The sequence below is a fragment of the Echeneis naucrates genome, chromosome 10 (genome assembly GCF_900963305.1).
Source record: "Echeneis naucrates chromosome 10, fEcheNa1.1, whole genome shotgun sequence".
In the NCBI taxonomy this organism is placed as follows: Eukaryota; Metazoa; Chordata; class Actinopteri; order Carangiformes; family Echeneidae; genus Echeneis; species Echeneis naucrates.
The window spans coordinates 17,057,924-17,072,692 of record NC_042520.1 but is presented as its reverse complement, the minus strand read 5'-3'; the positions used below and the strand labels follow the sequence as shown (position 1 = coordinate 17,072,692).

General features: G+C 41.5%; 1 protein-coding gene across 2 annotated transcripts; it reads left to right on the top strand.

The window, feature by feature from the left end:
• Positions 1-283: 283 nt before the first annotated feature.
• On the top strand, positions 284-2,571 carry foxi3b (forkhead box I3b). Of its 2 annotated transcripts, XM_029512693.1 has the most exons (3): positions 284-461; positions 552-1,101; positions 1,312-2,571. In XM_029512693.1, exons 2-3 carry the CDS (start codon positions 588-590, stop codon positions 1,887-1,889), a joined length of 1,092 nt encoding a protein of 363 aa, XP_029368553.1. In that variant the 5' UTR covers positions 284-461; positions 552-587; the 3' UTR covers positions 1,890-2,571. The 2 variants fall into 2 exon arrangements, with proteins under 2 accessions (XP_029368553.1, XP_029368552.1); XM_029512692.1 differs by having other exon boundaries at positions 284-1,101.
• Positions 2,572-14,769: the final 12,198 nt, after the last annotated feature.

Sequence of the window (14,769 nt, the reverse complement as noted above, 5' to 3'; positions counted from 1 at the left end):
ATAAATTGATCTTTAAAATTATATTGTAATTATCACAGTAAATGCTGGATCAATGAACTCAGCTAAAGTACGAGTAACACCTTGAGTAGAAAATGATGTGACTGATGGTGAACAAAATCCTTGGAGGAACTGGATAAGCTGACACCAGGGGGGAAAAAAAATGAGAGAGAAACCTGGAACAGACTACTCACCTGTCAACCAATCAGAGGAGTCAGGGGGCGTTTCCAGGAGAAAAGATAAAGCCAGTATGGCAGGTGACTTTTTGACATAAAGCAAGGGCAAACAGACAAGGCACAGGGGTAGAAGACGAGCCTACAACTTGGAAGGTTTGAGATCATCATTTGAATCAACTCTCTCTATCAGCCTACAAAGGCCTGAACAAGAAAAGGACATTTGGAGGTTCGGCACATACTTTTGGAGATCAAAAAGCAGGACAACCAAAAGCAAAGGGAAGCCAAAAGGTACAGAAGAAGCTCTGAGAGGTGAGAAGAAATTTGAAAATGTCATCATTTGAGGCTCACAGCCAGTCTCCTCCTCGTTGTGGTCCTCAGTTCCCTAGCCTCGGCCAGGAGCCCCCTGAGCTCAGCATGTACAGCGACTGCTACTACCCTCCTCCATCACTACCAAGTCCTCAGCGCACTACTCCAACGTCCTATGACCTGAGCGACTACACCACCTCCTCCCCAAACCCCTACCTCTGGTTCAATGGCTCTGGGATCAACACACCGCCATACATAGCTACCACCACCCCGTCCGGTAACCCCGGCCCGCCATTTGTTCCCCAGCACTATGGCATGCAGAGGCCTTATCTGGGTCCAGCTGGAGCTGGTGGCCCTGCAGGGGAACTAAGCTGGTTTTCTCTCCCGTCACAAGAAGACCTGATGAAGCTTGTCAGGCCTCCGTACTCCTACTCTGCTCTCATTGCTATGGCGATTCATGGCGCACCAGACAGGAGACTGACATTGAGTCAGATATACCAGTATGTTGCTGACAACTTTCCTTTCTACAACAAGAGCAAAGCGGGTTGGCAGAATTCCATCAGGCACAACCTGTCCCTCAATGACTGCTTCAAAAAAGTACCCAGAGACGAGGATGATCCAGGTAATGTTTTAAAATACAAATATTTTAATTCCTTTTTGTGGCTCTGTTTCTAAAGAGAGAAAGGCTTATATGATTCACTCTCTTCATTCCCATCATAAACATTATAATTTTTAATGAAGCTGTTCCCTTCATGTGGTACAAAGTGTAAAGCTGTTTACTCATTTTAAGATCTAACCTGAATCTCTACAACTTTTCCCTCTGAAATCACAGGAAAGGGTAACTACTGGACACTTGATCCAAACTGTGAGAAGATGTTTGACAATGGAAACTTCCGGCGTAAAAGAAAGAGGAAGTCTGATTCCCTCTCCGGTGGTGACAGCGGTTCAGGGGCTCCAGAGTCAGGTGACAGTGAGAGGGGCAGCCCCAAGCTCTCTGCAAACTCTGCCCTTGACATCTCCCCCACAGCAGACAGGATCCCCTCCCCTTCATCATCAGGTGCCACACCATGTCTTAGCAGCTTCTTGTCTGAGATGTCCGGAGTGACATCTGGAACAACTAATGAGGTGGGAGGTGAGGGGCTGAGCAGGCCACAGCATATTAATCTCCCTTTAGATGGGCCCCATCGACCTGCACAACCTGGAAGCTTCAGCAGCTACTCCCCCAACTCAATGGGGTCAGAGTGGGTGCCCCAGGTGCCAGCTCCCCCTGTGCTCTCATCCTCACCCACCCACTCTTCCCTTGGGTACTCTAACACCATCCTCAGCCAGTACAATGGGTCCAGCGGACATTTCTATCCTACCATGGGCTCAACAGGGATCATCTATCACCGTGAGGGCACAGAGGTTTAAAAAGATATTGAGGGGAGAAAAGTTGTGTTTGAAAAGTCTTTTCACAGGAGATTGAAAGACAATGCACACACATACGCACACACAAACATATATTTGCGCTGACTGAGACAGTTGAGATCACTATAGCGTGTGACAGCAGAGTAAAAAGGCTTTGATTCCCACAGGAACAGCTGAGTCAGCTGCAGTGGAGTACAAGTGTCACTCCCTGAAACCACAGCTAGTCTCCCTATCAGATCCTCAGTCAGCTTTTATTCTACCTGTAGCTGCTCTCTATCAGATCTGAGTCAATATTAACAGATCCCAGATCCAATCTGCTGACATCAGGCCATTCCAAACAGCCATCTGTGATTGTCTGAAGGATATCACACATACAATGCTCAGACAGCACATTTGGAGGAGTAGTTAAATTACACTATTGCCTACGTATTGTGTAGTTGGCCTTATAGAATCAACAAAAGGCTAAAAGATTTTACTTCCTTGTGAAACTACCTGATGACCTTACAGTCTTGAAGTCTGTATACAAGTGGTAGTTGTACTTTGTAAATATGTCCATGTGTTGTGTAATTGTGTAATGTTATACATTTATATTATTGTTGGTTTGTTGGTGTAACTGGATTGTTAATGTATGGCTCCTGCTGTTTATCTTGTGCTTTTTGTTATGAATAAAAGTTTTAGAGTTCTACATTTGAATCGCTCTGTTTTTTGTTTTTTGGTTGTTGGTTTGTTTTTTCTTGAAGAAGAAGAAATGAAATAAATGAAAAAATATCAGACAGGGCCGACTGGCTGCAGGATGTCTCTCAACCACCCCCCATCGCCCAGACAAAGTTAGATGATAAGCTCTTACTGACAGAAAACAGTCCTGTCAGAAAAGCGATGACCAGTAGTAAAGAACCTGCATGTTGGTGTAATCTGATCTTGGTGTGATGGATTGTTAACTGATTCTCTCCTAAACGTTAAAAACCCACATTCCCATGCTCTCACTATTCACCAGACTAAACACAGAAATCCCTCTCTGTCACACCATCCCTGCTGACTGGATACAGACAGCTTAATTGGGGCAGATGGACCGACTGACTATAGATGTAGTATATGTTGTACATAACTGCCAAAAAAACGCACAATGACTCAATGCAGTTCTCAAGTATGTAAATTCATAACTGCTGGATAAGTTTCACCATTATGGTTATTTAACAGGGAAGAGAGAAAACTGAGCATTCAAGCAAAAAGTAGAACTGTACATTAAATTAAAGGAAATGATTCATTGTTAGAAGCTCAGAGAAGCAGTTTGACACTTCACAGTTAGTTTGCTTTCTTCTGCAACTAATTGTTTATAACGTAACAAATAATTAAATTCATGACTCAAAAATACTACAAAGAAAAATGTTTATGCAAAGTAATATGCAGTAAAAAGAAGGAACGATTATGCCCTGTAATATAAAAACTAAAGTTAGAATAAATATACAGCAAATCAAGTCACATCAAATCCAACTTTATTTGTATAGCATTTTTCATGAAAATTAACAAATCAAAGTACTTCACAGGTTAACAAAAGAAGAGAGAAAGAATAAAAAGAACACACACACACAAAAAAAAATGGAAAACCAAAGGTGGACAGGCCATACGAGAAGCCAGATGCACTGAAAACAATAAAAATTTGGTGTTTGCTTTGTTTTAGGTTTTCGGTGTGGACACTGTAACACTGTAATATGCTACCATAGATTTCTCAAATAAACCATTAAAACACATTAAAGTCATTACACCTGCATTATATTCTCACCAAACAATGTAAGTCTTGAAACTGACCAGCATATTTCTGTCTTGGTTACTTAAATAACACAAGTTCTTTAACTCTGACTGTAAATTATGTGCTATTCTTTCACTACATTTTTTTCCTGCTCTTTTTTTCTCAGTTGTAAGGCACATGTTATTGAAATGAATATAAACATCTAGATCCGTGTCAGCCTTAGGCCTTTATTTACCATGAAACACAGGCAGCATGACAGCATTTACACTAAACACAGAATGAAGGAAGGAAGGAAAGAAAGAAAGAAAGAAAGACCTAGATCATGTGGAATTTAACATAAACCTGGCACACTTAAAGTATATTAATAGGTGGGGGTTAGCTGGTCAAGCTGCCAAAATTTGCATAACTGATTTCAAAACAAGTGATAAAGGGTACATTAAAATAGATTGTAAATCCTGCTTTATCAGTTGTGCGACTTCAAAACATATCTGATTGAACCGACTCACACTGTACTGGAGACCTCAAAACTCAATCATGACTAAGAATCGTGACTGCGCCAAATTCACGAGCAAACAGAATATCTTTTAATGAAGATACATGACTTTAACTATGAATACGGAAAAAAGATGGGAAATAAATCACGTTGAAAAGAAGAGGAACTACATTAATATAGACCCCAGGTTGTCTGGCACTTTGATGAGTTTGTGCAGCCAGTTTTTTCTTTTTTCCTCTCTTCTTTCTTGTCCGTTTTTTTTTTTTTTTCAGATTTTATGCAGACAGGTGAAAGATGTAGTATCAAGACTATAGGTGGCCCTTCACCTTGTCAATCCAGGATGAGCTCCTTTCGTGTGTATCTGCCAACAGAAACATCATAAGTCTTTTGCCTCGGAGATTTCATTAACAGCAACATCGCCTTCTGCTGCTCTTCTTTCAAATGGATGCAAATTTGTAACCGTTAATCGCACCATGGAAGGGGATGACAAGTTAAGAGCGGGGGGAATGTGGTATTCCAGGTGTAGCTTTTCAGATAAGATGCTACAAAACCTGAGGGATTTATCTTACTGTCTCCCTGCAACCTAAGTCAATTAGCTTTTCTTGTAAATCATAACACAATGCACAGTTTGACATTTTGGAACTTCCCTTGGATACTTGTTACTTTCCTGTAAATGTTATTCTTCTAACTTGTTTAGACAGTTTCCTCATCCCCCAGTTTAATACACTGTCAAACTTAATATAACAGCTGCCTCTTCTACTTTTTTCCTCCTGACATTTGCACTAATCTGCTTTTACACAGTAAACACAGCAACTCATTCACTTGTACAGAAACTCTGAGCAGGTCTGCCTTTTGATTTCCCCTTTAGAGCACTGAAAATGAAGCAGTGTGGAGGAAACAAATGTGCGTGTAGTCTCTATATGACTGAGGGATGCCCAGCACAGCATCCATCCCTCACATGTGACTGTAGCTACGGACATCAGGCAGCAGAATTATTGCTCAACACAATGATACGATTAAAATCTCTAAGTCCTCATCTTCACCTGCTGCCTGGCTCGTGGCAGTCATACACACACCTGTCGGAGTAACGGAATGCACCCACACAGATATTCGTTTATATGTATGAGCATGTGTGAGCATGTGTGTGCGAGTTGGTGCAGTGCATTCAAGTGTGTGGTGTTTATAATGTAAACTCAGACGGAGAACGATTGTACCAGACCTGCCATGCTGCCATGAGGGGTTTGATTCTGTCAGAATTGTCCTCGTTATAGCAGCAGCAAATAGAGCTTGGACCTAAGTGTGCAGTGGATAAAGCGTTTGTAGAGTCCTACAACTTAAATATGTTCAAGCTGATTCCTGTAAAACAAAGAGATGCACTTCTTCTCATTGGATAACTGCTTCCTGAAGTGAAGGCCAACTGTCTTGGTACCAAATCAACCCAAAACATACGCAAGGACACACGCTGTCTGTATTTACTAAAACAGTCATGTCCTATCAAGGCTGTTTAGTAAACGGCAGCAGAGAAGATCAACCCTGGAGACATGTCGTCATGCCCAGTGCTCCAGCTCTGCATTACCAGCTTGCTGTTTTGTGTAAACATTCACACACACTCCAGACACACGCACAGAGGTGATAAAAGGAATGAAGACCCTTGAAGTCATTGAAAAACCTTTCACTTTTTTGTATTCCTTAAAGGTCAAAGGAAAAAATGGTAGAATTCCTACTTTTTTTTAGATTGTGGCTTGTGTCCAAATGCTGTTGGCAGTAACCACAAATGAAATTCTCAAATTTCCATTTTTTTCCGCGTTGTTAAATAAGTAGTTCAAACACCATTGATTCTAGTAACACTGCTCACAAAGATAGCTGACCACTCATTGCCAAGTTCCCATTACCAATGTCCATAAACATTTATCCACAGAGAAAGTCCAAGTTTAGTCCAAATCCCATAAAGGTTTTCCAACTGAAGGTATAAAAAACATAGCAGCTCCAGTGAGTCGGAGTCCAGAGAATAAGGCAGTGAGGGATCTTCTTCCTAAACATGGCTTATATACACGATTTGGGGAAAAGTGAAGTTTAAAGACAAACACAGAGCACAGTGAGAGTGTGTGTATATATGAATCATTACTATTTCACCCTAAAATATTTTCCATGTCAACATGCAGTAAACAAGGTGATATGAACAGGGCTTTGCTGTGAGGGAGGGAGAAGATGGAAGAGGAAGATGAGAATAGAGTGTCTTTTCTCACATATACTGACTTAACACATACAGAGCTTTATGCTTGTAATTTTGCAGGTAGCTTGACAGGAGAATGCAGCACTGAACTAGATCTGACGTTGCATTCTGTCAGTAAAGATGCTGCTGAGAGCTAAGTCCAAGCATTTAGTAAGTCTTGCTTGTGGCCTGGCCATAAAGGCATGTCAGTCACATTCAGACCTTTATTATTTATCTCATATTACTCCGTCTGGATGAAACAAGGGATACAATTACTTGACGGGTATAAGGCCTAGATGCCTGAATAGCAGAGACTTTATGAGGCTGTACTTGAACATGCAGGGCAGGGGGCTGTGTCTGTTTAGTACGCAGTCAGCGCACTAAGTCACTCGATGAACATTCATTTCCATCAACCACGTCGGAACCTGGACCTGCCATGCTCAAGAACCCATTTAGACGAGTTGCTTAACAGAAAACTGGGAAAAAGTGGAAAAAACAAACAGGAACGTCTCTGTTTCTAGTAATTAACCCTCAGACAGTGACTCTCCTTCATTTTTGCCTGAGGCAGATATAGTAGGAGAATTTGTATGTTCTTTTCCTTTGCTTGGTTTAATAGTAGGTGGTTTGAGACTGGCCTGAATGAACGTTGTTCTTCTTGACAAACCTCATATTGTATGACTCAGGGGGGATTATGCAAAGCTGTGGTCTTGGCACTGTAACCCAAATCCCACTGTTTTTTTATACTTTGAGAAAAGGCTGTGGTTTCATTTGCATTGTGCGTTTTTGTATCTGGATAATCATAACAATTGTGGTGCAAATAAGACATGATGAGTGACATCTCTCTGAGATCTTTTTTTCTGTGTGATCAAGCATTTAGTGTCGTTTGATACAACTAAACAGGATATAATGGCACATATTGAAATCTTTCCACCGTTATGTAAAAAGGTCACAAAAACGTTGACGGATTTATTACAGGTTAATTGTAGTTACAAACTACCACAATGAAACCGACAAACTAGTTGCAAATGTTCACTTCAGTTTTAACATGCATGCTGAAGACTGGGCCAGCAGCACTGTAGTGAGGAATCGAAGGTGTGTGTGTGTGTGTGTGTGTGTGTGTGTGTGTGTGTGGGCGCCACAGATCTTTTGGAAATCACTGACACTCGCAGAGAAGCTGTCAGTGCTGCAGATCTAATCACATGCTTTACATTAGATTCTCCTCTCATCCATACAGACCCCTGAGCAGCTGAGGCAGCACATCAGGAAATGCTGAAAAATGCAGAAGTTGGCGCACTCTGAATCCTGAATACTGATACTTCTCATCCCAGAATTTAGCATATTAATTTCCAAACCTTTGAGTTTTTTTATGCAGGGGCCAGAAACAACACCACCAAGGGGGTCTCACGCAATCTTAACGCTTTTGCTCTGTTACTCTCAAAGCCAGAAGCTGACCTCTGATGTAAAACTTCTGATGTCGAAATCGCTGCAGGAAGTGCCCCGATGAAACTGTTGGTCCTGCATGCTGTGAAACATTAGACAGGCATTTCTTCTACACCCTCATAACCTGTGTGTTATGACACAGTGCTCTGACTTCAGGGATACAAACAAAGGTTTCCTGACTCCACTGGTTGGTTGAGTACTGTTGGGGATTTTCCGTTAGCCATTTAGAGTCTTACATGAAGTCCTAAATAAAGTAAATATGTCCTTAATAGTTTAAAGCTCCTGTTCTTGAACTTAATGTTGAAGTAAAACAGTCCAGCATCGTGTCCAAGGTTGCCTAAATGACATTAACACTCCCATCGCCAAAACTGTTAAAAGCTGAGGGTGAGTCAGTTAGTTTGTCGCCAGTCTTAGTCATACTCCAACAATTATAAGAGCCTATGTTGTCCCTTTTCTCAATGTCATTCCCAATCTCATATGTTTTTGTGCTCAGTAGTTCCAGGGAGGTCCACAGTGAAAAGGTCTTTTTGGTATCCTGGCTTCTAAATGTGGTGCATTTTGACAGGTGTGATTGTCAGTAATTGGCCTTTATCTGGGTAGACAAATTTGTATTAGGTCTACAAACAGCAACCAACTGACAGCAGATCACAGCTCAAAATCTCTGGTGGCTTTTTTTATGTTTATTTAGGTATTAATATGTTCAACAAGCATGGCACTCCCAGTTTTTTGTTTTTTTTTAGTTTTTAGTTTGCCTTTCCTGAAGTGAGGGACCTGGCCAGGAGTGGCATGTGGGGAGCAGATATCTTCAAAGGAAGGAGTCCACCTAGTGGTCAGTGGAAGAACAGAGAGATTAGTGCAGAGTTTACATTTACACATACAAAGGTATCATCGCTCACAGATTCAGATTTACACATGAAGTGAGTTGGCTGAGTGCGTCTTGACCTCCTGCATTATTACGGTCAAAGTTTAACTTCGTTAAAGGATACCATTTTTTCTTTTACGTTAACCTGTTTTTTCATTAGTTTGCTGATCCCAGGAGGTCAAAGTAAAGATCAATGGCAAATTAACTGGCTGCTCTCTCCTGATGATGTGGGTTTCACACATGATTAATTGGCCACTGAGAGAGAACTGGACCCCACTTAGTGGGTCAGAAAAGACAGGAGCAGGAACATCAAACAAATGCAAATGGTGGATCTATTGTAGCAAGATCTGTGCGTTGTTGGTGATGAGGAGCATATGATCCATAGGACGACATTTGTTCTGAGACACAGAGAGTTTTGGTGCAAAAAAGTTTGCATGTTCTCCCCTCCCCTCTTTCCAAAGACATCATGTTTGGGTTAACTGGTGACTCTAAACTGTCTGTAGGTCTGAGTGTGAGTGTGAGTGGTTGTTGGTCTCTGTCTGTCTCTGTGTGTTGGCCCTGTGATGGACTGGTGACCTGTCCAGGGTGACCCCGCCCTCACCCAGAGTGAGCTGGGATTGGCTCCAGCACCCACGGCAACAGATAAGTGGTTGAAGATGAATGAGTGAATTCAATTCAATTGTCAGGTCTGACTCTGTGGGTGCAATGACTGATGTTTTTCTTCATCGACAGCACGCAGCTATGCAGCTATGCAGCTATGCAGCTAGGCTCAATAAAGATCACATGCCTATTTTGTGCATGTCCCCATCAGCTGTACTGAGGCCTGAATATCCTCACACTTCCACACTTACTTACACAGAAACAAGTCCAACGAACACACAACTGTTACACAGTTACAACGTAGGTAAGCAGTTTTTAGACTCTGGGATTAACTGAGACTGATTAACTGATTAATTAACTGAGAGAGGGACAGAGAGGGTACAAGTGTTTGTGAGAGGAAAGAGATTTATTCCATGAATGTTTGATAAGGTGTGGGAAAGACTTAGTGGGTTCAAAGTAAAAAGAAAAATTATAAAGAAGAGAATTCTTATCGAGAGAAAAAAACAAAAAACAAAACAGTGTCCACACTGTAGGGAAACACCTGGAAGAACAAGTCAATAGAATAAATTCAAATTAGATTTTTGTTAAATTTGCTCACTAAGCCTCTGTCACACTTACATGGACTGTTTGCCAATATATTATATTCCTGTATTAGTCAAAATATATGCAGCATAGATGGCTACTAATGTTCTACGCATTACTTTTATGTGGTATTTTTCAACTCTAAGAAAATCTGGACAAAATCCTCTCCCCAGTCGTGTTTGGATATTATAAATGACACAAGAAGAATTGTTGCTGTGGAGTATGACAGTGTACAAAGCAATTCAAAATGAAACACTGTGGCATGCTTGTTTTGCATTTGTGGGGTTTCAATTGTCCCGATGGAAAAATGCTGTAAAATTAAATTGAACATTTAAGTAGAGTTCCATTATCTAAACAACTGATGATAATTAAAGGTTGAAGTTCTCAAACTAAATACAAATTTATAGCTGTCAGTGAATCTCAGTGAATTCCACAAACACTAGCAATTTGCTCACACTGCAGGAATACAACACATATATATTTCTGTACATATTCAGCACACTGCTGCCGGAGAAACGACAGGGGAAAATGTTCACGTCTGAATCCATTTATCTTCCCGTGGTTTCCCGTGGTGAAGAGTAATGCCATGACAGCAACGGGAGTTTTAATTCCCGTTACCCAGTAATTGGCTATTTAGCTGGAATTCCCTCAGAGGTCATTACATATCCAAAAGAAACAACCATGTGCCTAATTATTCTTACTCTGACCGGAACGGCACACAGCCTCGGCCTTCTGAACCATCATCTTCCCACTGGGCTTTTCTTCAGTTCCTCAGTAAATCAACTGGTGCATGCTAATTGGTGTGTCTTGATCCCTGTGGCCAAATGAGGGCCGGTATATGTGGGCATGCATCATGCATGCTTGTGTGTTCATGTGTGGGTGCAGGACCACGCAGAGCAGTTAGGTCTTATAATTGCTGCAGGAAAAATCCCCAATTTGACAGCTCACACATCAGTACAGTAGATGCCCCCTGCCTGTTGACACACACTCACACTCACACTCACACACACACACTCCCAGGTTCCTAATGCGGAACTTTTCTTTAAAAAAAAAAATAAATAAATAAATTCTGCTGGTTTCTCTGGCAGCCTGTGCTAAGTTAGCTGGCAGCTGGCAGTAGGCTCATATTTGCATCAATCGAACTCTTGGCAAGAAAGACAATATGCATGCATCCGACAGCTTTTGTGGTCTAGACGAAAACTGTACATTTAACAACAAACTTCATTTATTAGCTCTTTGGAAGAGAGCATGCTAAGAAGCTAGATCACGTTATTTTCCGATACCAAGTCACTACAGAGTTCAGTGGGCAGTTTAAGTGCTGCTCAGAGAGTGTGTGACAATCTCCTGTCCTAAAAATCCACAATGACCAAGGTACTAAGCAAGACAGCGGCCAATGCTACTGTTAGCTGCAAATGCTGATATTAGCTGTGTATCAAAAGCAAAACTTACGGTTCACTCAGAAAACCAGGGAACAGGCCGAATCGTTTAAAAAAGATAATCACATAAGTGGACATGATGCACACAGAATATGGGTCGTCTCACTGGCAGGATGAAGGCAGAGGAACATATTACCCTTTCACCACTCCTCCTCCGCTGGAATTAAATGAGATGTCACCCAGGTCCAGACGATAACTGCTCCTGACACTCCACTCATCTGAATTTCAAGCAGAGAGGCAGGAGGGACGGGATTAGCTCCAGGGAGAGGGGCTAATTCAGGGACAAAGAACAATGTGCAAGTGGACGGATTTGGTAAAGCCATAATAAAGAGAAAAAATCTTAGATGTCACACAGAGGAAGAGCTCAGTTCAAAACCTACTGCTATGAATCCAGAGATGCAGATCCAAAGAGAATGAAATATTATTTATAATGTAATAGCTATATGCAATAAATAGAAAACAAACAGGTTGTGTGTATTTACGCCCTTGGCCTGTCCTTTTCCATGGCTGTTGCCGGAGTTATGGCCAATTGCATGACTTGAATCAGCAAGAGGTCCCATGGGATCTGCAGGACTGGTTGATGGACTCCCACATCAGTTGCTTGATATAAAAAGACAGGAGCACTCAGAGCACGACACCAGGGGACAAAACATTTCAGTTGATTGGTGCAAGAGGTGACTGGCTGAGAAAAAGAAAGAGACAGCGAGAGGAGTAGAGCAAGCTCTGACCTTGGGAGCAAGTGTTGTTTCTGCAAACCTCTCAAGCTGGACGTTGCAGGATATGCAATTATTTACCTTTTTGATGAAAGTTACCTTACAGCTGTCTTAGCTTTAATATCCTCATTTGAGTCTCACTGTGAAAGCTAATAAGGGTATTTCCCGTAAGCATTTGTCATCAAAAAGAAAAGCAAAAGAATGATAGAGAAAAGCAAGCATCATTCCACGACAGATGAGATTGGCTGATTTAAGAAAAAGATTGCAATCTCTAACTGGTGCTGAGGTGCCTCAGTGACTGCCTGGTGTGACGGCAACAAGATGTTGAATTCCCACTACTGTGCAAGCTGTGAGGGCAAGGTACAAATGGAATATGTTATTATTGGAGGACTTTCCCTCCTATTGGGGATATGCTGATGGATAGATAGAATCCAGAGTGAGGCGCTTTCAGTGTCTTCTTTATCTGACATCTTTAATAGCAGCTTGGCTGGACCTGAGGGCAGAGCAGACAGGATCAGGAGAGAGTGCCTCATACTGCTTTTCTTCCCTTGAGCATGCACACATAAAAAAAGCACCCAATGTGGATTAATGTTATACAGTGGGCCATTTATATCATTATTGTATAACAATATATGTGCCGGTTATGAAACGCTTGAACTACAGTGAAAAGATCAACGATAGTTTGATTAAGACAGAAGTGAAGGGAGATATGTAAGTGGCTGTTATTATCTGGAGACTTCGAGTCAGAGTCTGTTACAGTCATGCAAATTTTCTCTGCCCTGCCAGCTATACCGTAGATCAAAGAGTCAGTGACTGACTCAGGTGCATACCTGGCTTTACAGCATACAGCATATAGTGATATACACAACAGGGGGATATAAAAGCTTCAAGCTTGGATAACCTCCCAGACAGCTGGCTGAAGACAGAAAAATAAAATGTAAACAGATTATCTCGCACTGGATTATTCTTTTTTCACTCTATTCCGATTTACTTCCAAATCTCATTTCTGGTGGTGAAATGGCAAAGCAGCTGCTCCTTTAATGAGTCCAGTCTTTGTTGTGTGGCAGTTTTTAATTCAGAATTGTCTGTTTTGATGTTGGGCTACAAAGGATTTTCATCAATACCTACACTAATTGAATATTCAGTCAAATTCAGCTTTTGTCTTTATTCATGCACTCTAGAGACATTTTGAAAAAAGAAAGTGAAGAAATTAAAGTTTTAGGGAGACAGGAGCCTCCACTGTGTACTCACTATGATCAGATCCATACAATTATTGGTTCATGTAACTGAGGTGCAACAATACAGACTAATGGTAAATGAAGATTCAATTTAAATGCACAACTACATTAATTCAAATAGCACAGGGCTGCTGTTATTCTGTTGTGTTCCCTCCAATCCTCAGGGAGCCTGTAAGGTACATTACTGAAGGAACAAATTCACTTGTGGTTATTATTCTTGGAGGGTGTCTTGTGCTCTCAGTCCCAAACAGAATGCTGTGCCATGCTACATGAACACTTGTTTTAGTTATGCTTTAGTGGATATATAGTTCTTGAGGGACCAAGCAGCTAATGTCAAGTGTTCATATGCACCAAAGGGAGAAAAGCATGCAAGTAAAACTTTAAGAGTAAAGAGATGTTGTGCAGAAATAATTGATAAGAAGACAGTTTAACTACTTCGAGATCAACAAGCTCAGGGGCTGAGGTGGGATGTAATTTGTTTCATCCAGAAACTGCCAGTCTGCCCAGAGATAATGCAGTAAGGCCTAAAGCTTTGCCACAGGTAAAGCTAAGGGCACAAGCCAACGGAGCCTCACTGGTTTGAGATAAATATTAAATTACCATTTCATGACCACTGTATTTGCAGGAGACAGAAGAAAACACTTAACCCGCTTCACAAGTGGACACAGCAGTCTCAGAGAGAAGGATACAGCAAGTGGCTCAGCCACATTCATTCATACATGTTGCTTCTGGTAATGGCAGCCGTCTCTGTCGTTTATGAAAGATTTACTTCTGTCTCTCTCACGGTAGCTCCTGTGATATTTCCATTTGTCACATCACAGCAAATCATTAGGTCAATGCGTGACGGCAATGGTTTAATTTTTCCAGTGCCACTGTGGAGATGAGGGCTTGAAGATTATCTGAAACATGGCGTCATCAAAATGCTTAGCTGTATTGATAGAGAGATGGTAAATCAAAGAGATTCAGAGGAATGTCGTTGCACAACAGGGGATTGATGGGAAAGAAACTCAAGTCCAGCATTAAGTGCTCCGAGCCAGACAGACAGACAGACAGAAAATGATAGGAGATGTCTGCCTGTGCCAAATGGTTTATGGGCTTCTTGGACGGATGGATGGACTGGAGAAGAAGCAACAAAGGGCTGTGAAGGTGTGTAGCTGGGATATGGGAGGAGCAGAAGTGGAGATAAATGACATGTAGCCACGAGTGCAGTCAAGATTGACAGGACTGCATCAAATATGAAAAATGAACTAAATAAATACACATTAGGGACCAGTTACTGATGGGACATAATGAGTGAGCCTGAGACTGATGTGCTTTTTTTTAACACTAAACACACACTGACACACAGTCATCTCAAACTACCCCAGCGTTATGAAACTGCTGTGCCCGATTTATCTCTTCGCCCAGCTCTCTTTGACTTTATGAAGCTTTGCAGTGAGATTCAGCTCATTGTTTAGCTGGCTGGTCCGTAGATTTACTGCTTTGGTTCAGTTTTTAGCTCTACACACCACCTGCAACTGCAAAAACGTGTAACTACACTTACAAGTTTGCCATAAACTA